The 6,653-nt window shown below is 35.8% G+C and overlaps 1 protein-coding gene across 1 annotated transcript in view; it reads left to right on the top strand.

Annotated features, from left to right (window-relative positions):
* The window catches only part of SORBS2 (sorbin and SH3 domain containing 2), a 55,598-nt gene that overhangs the window by 32,601 nt on the left and 16,344 nt on the right, over nt 1-6,653 (top strand). The window contains exons 8-11 of the mRNA XM_010075995.1: nt 992-1,077; nt 3,315-3,361; nt 4,673-4,787; nt 4,882-5,010. Coding sequence (XP_010074297.1) covers nt 992-1,077; nt 3,315-3,361; nt 4,673-4,787; nt 4,882-5,010 — 377 coding nt within the window. The remainder of the gene's footprint in view (nt 1-991; nt 1,078-3,314; nt 3,362-4,672; nt 4,788-4,881; nt 5,011-6,653) is intronic.

Raw genomic sequence — 6,653 nt, 5'->3', positions numbered from 1 at the left:
TATTTATCAACAGCCTCAAGTTTTTGTGGCATAGCCAACAGCCCACTGAAGACCATTTACATCTTTCTTCTGTGAGACCCCAACATATAATGGATGAGATTATTTCAATTCTTCTTTTTCCACTTGTACTTCTTCAGAAATGTATGGGCTTTGTAAGAACAGATTGTGCGAATTAAGCCAAAGGAAGAGAAATAATCAGTCCTATGTCTCCACTAGCAGGTATCACTGTTGCAGGAGGAGACTAAAATAGTAAATCTCAGAAGTCAACAGGCAGTTCATTCCGTCTTCTGGCCTGAAATAATTCCATTATATTTTCATTTCACATTGGCAACTTGTAGAGCTATAAAGAGTGTAAGACTAATTTTATTTTTAATAAAACATGAAAAGATATATTCACCATCCTATAGTATACCATCCTGTAACAAACATTGTTTAATTGTGCTTTAGAGAAAATCTGCCACATAGATTGGTGAGTAATGATTTGTACTCCATCTCTTAAAGCAGAGTTGTTTTTATAAATAATATCCTTTTAAATTCCCTTGTGCTGCCTAAGAGTTGCCCCTGCCCCTGGTAAAGTAGAAATGCATCTTAGATCACTTAAGAGGAAAAAATTTTTCTTCACCATTTTCTCATTGAAGCATGCTTTAATCATGTTTTGTGCATGTAATTATGTGGTTGCATTGTTGGCATTCCAAAACAATTTCTTGCAACCTGATGAAGTCCCAGTACTGCTATCATGTCTTCCCTTTGGTCCAGTAGGGGTGTATTCCTTCATACAGTGAGGCACAATTTCCTTCTCCCAATCTTCTATCATATACTCTTTTGCTGTGGATCAGAGGACAGCCTCATATAATATGCTCTTTTCTCTATTAAAGCTAAAATAATAGATTTCAATATCTCTTCACCCCCCTAAATGAAACCAAGCAGCATCACCAATTTGAATGGTTTTGTTTAATTTACCATAGTTTCACACAATTTCTGTTTTCAGTAGACCAGGAGTCTCCTGGAAGCTATTCTGCTTTCACTGACATGGGACGATGTACTCCAAGGGAGAGAAGAGGAACTACAGACAAAGAGGTAGTGAAATAACAATAAATAATGCAGCAATATCCATGTGGAAAATGGGTAACATTTGTTTGTTTTAAGACACTCTAATGATAGACCAAAGGAACAGTTACTTACCATACCAGATAGGACAACATCCTTCTTTTTCATTAAGGAGATTGGTATTTCAAGAAAGTGAAATAATATATCAAGCTTTGTAAGATAAGCAGCTGCTTCTCTTTATGTTTAAATAGATATGGACATAAGTTTACTAGTCATTGATAGGCTCTGTCAAAGCTGACCAGACTGGGTGTTCGGCACAGAGAATAGCTGACGTGACTGGGGAAAGGCTCTTTTGAGAACCGGACTGTGTTACACAAAGAAACTGCCTCAGTAATTTCAAAACTGATACAAAGAGCATCTGTATTTCACCATTATTTGTTTAGAAAAAGCAAAACCACTGCTGTTAGTGTGTTAGGCAAAACCACTTCTCCCAAGAGTGATCTCTAATTTCTGTAACAGCTGGTGATTGTAATTATATACCAATTGCTTGTATTAATGCCTTGGAAGAGGAAATGGAAGCAGGCATACAACCTTTAAAGTAACATAATGCATCACTCAAAAGAATACACACTAAAAAAATTGAGCATATCGTTCAATATTTTAATGTTTCTAGATCTAGAACTATAAATGCTCTCCAGACAGGCTTCAGGGATTTTATTAAATCATAAAGTACGTTTATATTAACCAGCTTCTACAGACCATAGATTTTTAATATTTTCCATTTATTTTTATTAAAATATTGCACAAATAATGTCAGCATAAGAGAGGACTGTATTTTAGTTGCTAATATTTAAGTTTTTGCTCTGAACCATCTACCTTGTTAAATGATGGTACAGATTAGAACAACATCTGAATTCAGATCCACTTACACCCCACTGACATGGTTATACTGCTGCAATTCGATTAAAAGTCTGGTTTCAAAAAAAGACTGCTCATTACAAAAATAAAGGTTCAAAAAGTTACAGGAGCCATATTGCATGTTCCTTTTAAAGAATTCTGTGACAGTGAAAGTCATCTTTCAATTTGGAAGTATGTAAAATACTTACACTACAAGCCATTCAAGCAAAGACCATGCTCTGGGTATGCTAAATTTGCTAGCCTGTAGATGATAAAAAGGGAGAGAACCCTGGCGAGAACATCCGGCCTGGAAGAAAGGTAAAATGCAATACTTAAGTGTCTTTCTTTATTCCTCTTATAAAAAGACATGCATCCTTACATCATTACAAATAGTATCTCTCAGAAATCGCACAATCACTACTCGCTAGTATATCCTAGAGAGAGATTTCTTAAAATGTGGCAATCTCACCTGCACAAGTACTTCAGAGAAAAACTAAACCATTTTACCAAATATCCTCACATAACACTGCTAATCACTTCTTGCACCTTCCTCTTAAGTATCTAGTGCTGGTTTTCTATCAGAGGCAGACACTAGATGAATGATACTCTTGGGCCAGATTACAGTTTGTGTTTCCAGCACAGCTTTGAAAACAGTGAAAGTATAAGTATTAACCACACAGGTGAGGAGAGATAGGCATGGTTTACAGTTTTATTTTTGAAACAATATTGAGCTTACAGATACTTGGTGACAGAACTTGATAAATATATGAAAGGAATTATATGATGTAATTGCCTTTGATAGCAAAAGAGCTGCACAGATGACTCAGGAGATCACTTCCAATCTGTGTTTCTCAGACTTTCTTAAAACTATGAATGTGATTATAGAAATTTAGACTATTCCCAACCTTTTCCAGCTGTTAGAGTAACTTTCCCTTTATGTATATATAAAATAAATGTGATGCAGTATTTGCAGTTGAAATTAGCCTAAAGACAATAAGTTGAACACAAGAGACATCTAAAGCATTAGAGATTAAGCACGTGAATTTCCATTGTACCTAGAGATCTAGTTGCCTACTAGTCACATTGGCATTTGATTAACTTTTTTTACTTTCGTAGTTCTCTTAGGCACAACATTGCGAAGTGGTCTGTATTAAAATTGAGCTGCTGTTTCTATTTTTAAAACGCTAAATCCCAAACACCAAATTGCCTTAAAAAAGGAAGCTGTGTATTTAATTGCCTGTTACTGCAAGAACCACTGTAAGGCATGTGTCCTTTTCTTTTTGGATCTTGGTCACCTTTTAAAAAGCTGAAATGTGTTTACCATACAGTAATACTACCTGAATGTATTAATCACTTTGCCTGCTTTTCAGAAACTGCCAGCTAGAGCTGTATATGACTTTAAAGCTCAGACTGCTAAGTAAGTATTAGATTTTTGTTCATTTAAGAATTCATAATTCAAGAAAACTCTTTCCAGCACTTGTGGCTATTCTAGCTAGTTTCAACAGCAAATGCCATGGAAGCAGAGGACCCTGCTTGCTGTCCCAGTAGTCTCTGCATTAGTAAACTGTGTGAGAAGTTATTTTGTAATAAAAATGTCTTAAATTATTATATTCTCCCCCGTATTTGTTTGAAGACATGATGGCTGTGCATCTTCAGCCTTTTAGAGCATGGGTCAACCACCGAACGCTCTTCATTTGTCATGAACTGTATTTAGGTTACACAAGGTACAGTATTTAAAATACTGTCATAGATATATAGTGTGCTTATCAAAATTCCGTATAATGCTTCAGCATCTTCTGTCTGTCTTAACATACACGGGCTCTCTGCAGAATGTGACATGTCCCATACCAAGACAAACCACAGTGGTCCGTAATAAAAGCAAAATAAGGAAATGCTGTTTCAAGATATGAGAAAGTTGTAGAGTGCCTAAGTTTAATGCCTGCTGTTTTTTCTGATGAACAAGGGCATTTTAAAAATCTGAAGATATGGCCAGACATTGACACTAGAATTACATGAGTTGCATCTGGTAGAAAACTCACAACTTGAATAATCAGAACAGCAGATTAGCTCTTGAAAAAACAAATGGATGATACAGCAAAGAACTCTCAGGCCAGGATCTGAAAATGTTCTTAATGATTTGGATAACTCTCTTTTTTGATATCCGACATTAAGCATATCACAGGCCCCAAGCATCAGAAATGGTAGAACAGTAATCCTGTGTTCTTCATGCTTCTGAACAGCTGTCTTGAAAGAAAAATGCATAGAGCAGAAGCACACCAAGCTGTGCTGCTGCAAAAAGGTGGTAACAGGCTGTAGAAACGGGGGATATATTCTATAGTTTTCGCTGTTGCTTTCATAAAGAACACCAAACACCCCTCAGGTGTCCATCACAAAAGCAGCATCTAAACAGGCGATCCAAAAGACATCATGCTTGCATGCAGACCCTATGCTAAGTGTTCTGGTAATAGCTGGCAATACTTCCTTGGAATCACAGTGTAAAACAAGCCTATATAACTTACAGGTAGTACCTGAGATTCATAAATGTGAATAATTTCATTTTATACTGTATAATCAACTGGTAGATGTACCACAGCTGTGACACCACTTACTCAAATGTTTAGTTGCTACATTCTGTTTTAGTTCCGAACTGTAAAGATCTCAGAAACTATGCAGGTAGAGGAGTTAAATGTAAAACTGTGAACATCTGATCCAAATATACTTTTTACAGAGAACTGTCCTTTAAGAAAGGAGATACTGTCTATATCATCAGGAAAATTGATCAAAACTGGTATGAGGGTGAGCACCATGGAAGAGTTGGAATATTCCCAATTTCTTATGTCGAGGTTTGTTCTCTGTTTTAATTCCTTGAATTAGTTTGGGTAATAGGTCCACAAACTGCATGGGAATGATGAAAACCTGTTTCTTCTTCTTCCTTAGAAACTTTCCCCCCCAGAAAAAGCACAGCCTGCCAGACCACCTCCCCCTGCACAGATTGGAGAGATTGGAGAAGCTATTGCCAAATATAATTTCAGTGCAGACACAAATGTGGAGTTATCGCTTAGAAAGGTACAGTTTAGAACTATCTTTACCAAAATACCATTATAGTATCTACTGCTACACAGAATTAACAGAGGTAAATACTGTACTTTTGTGCACTCTGCATTCAATATTTGCTATGCAGAAAGCAGTGTAATGGTAGGAATCTACTAACATTGGCTTGCAGTCTTTCACAGCTAGCTGCAAATAGTTTAAATATGCTGTGAATGTAAACTGGATTGTGGTAGATTAACACATGCAAACATCTACTAACTGCCCACCTAAATCTCTAGTTTTCACTTCAATTATCCATTCCTTTTTTTAAGAACTAGTTCTTGCTGTCACAATTATCATGGTAAAGTTTTTCATATAGAAGAAATAGAAAAATACAGAAAATAGAAAATACAAAAAAAAAAAGTCTCAGATATTTTTGTGAATGCACCAGTTCTTGCAAATATTTCATTTACTAACAATCCATTTTTTATAACATCTCTTATCTTTTTAATGCACATCCTGGTTGCTATACTTTATTACACATGAGCAAAATACATGTTTAATTTCTGAGGTTTAAGAGACACTGGAATATTATCTCTGTGGAGAAACTTTATTATTGCAGATATTACATACTTAGTTGTAAGTACTATATGCTTTTTATCCACTGGAAAGTTTTGCTTTTTTTTTTTATTTTTTTCAAATTCTAGTTCACAGAAGTTATTCAGTGGTTTGTTTTTCTTTTGAAATAAGAGTAAGGATACAGTTTTTTGATGCGGACCTAGAGCCTAATCCAGCATCACTGAAGATAATGGGTGGTTTTTGCACTCATTTGAAGATTGGTAAATGTCAAAGAGGTCTAAAAAACAAAACAAAAAAAAAATCAGGAATAGCAACTTAGAGAACCAGGCATTGGGGACAGTTTCATGATTTAAAATTCTCTTTTGTGTGCTTATTGTGGTGGTCATAATCTTAACAGTCAATTTTTGGATTGTTTTCAAAAGTTAACTTGCACTGGTTTTCTTTTGTTGCATTCCACTGAAGACAATTTTAGGGTACTCCACAAATCAGCTACAGAAACAATATTACAGAAATCCAAGAGAACACAAAACTAATAGGGGAGGATTTGTTGTAAGAAGCGCATCATGTAAAACAAAGGAGGGGGCATCTCATGAAGGTTCACTACAGAGAAAAGTTTAAATAGAAAGTTGATGTTTTCCATTTCAGTTGCTAAGCTCTCTAAAAACAGTAACTGAGCCACTGCCCATCTTTTCTACATGGGAAATGCACTTTTCTCTCATCTTTCCCATGAACTCATATTTTAACCTTCTACCTCCACTTATTCCAGTTTTACTGATAACAAAGCACTTGCATAGATGTCATTGTTTAACTTTTATCACTTTTAAGGAAAAATGGGCATAGCAGTCACTATTGCACATTACAGTCGGTCTGTTAGCTAGTAGCTTGGCAAACAATTAAAACACGTTATGTTCCAAATAAAAGTGTAACTGTTAATCCCCCAACCAAGAGTAGGAGACTACATGCCATTCCCCTCCAATAAAAAAAATAGCATTTGCAGTCTGTGACTAGCTGCGTTTTGCTGGAATGGTAGTTGTATACACGGTTATTGTAAATGGGAAGAGAAATGTGAAAATGGAGACAAGTCTCAAGATGGAGGGGAA

Source organism: Pterocles gutturalis, unplaced genomic scaffold (assembly GCF_000699245.1).
Source record: "Pterocles gutturalis isolate BGI_N339 unplaced genomic scaffold, ASM69924v1 scaffold6578, whole genome shotgun sequence".
Lineage (NCBI taxonomy): Eukaryota > Metazoa > Chordata > Aves > Pterocliformes > Pteroclidae > Pterocles > Pterocles gutturalis.
The sequence above is the reverse complement of the archived record's forward strand: the minus strand, read 5'-3'. Positions and strand labels throughout refer to the sequence as shown.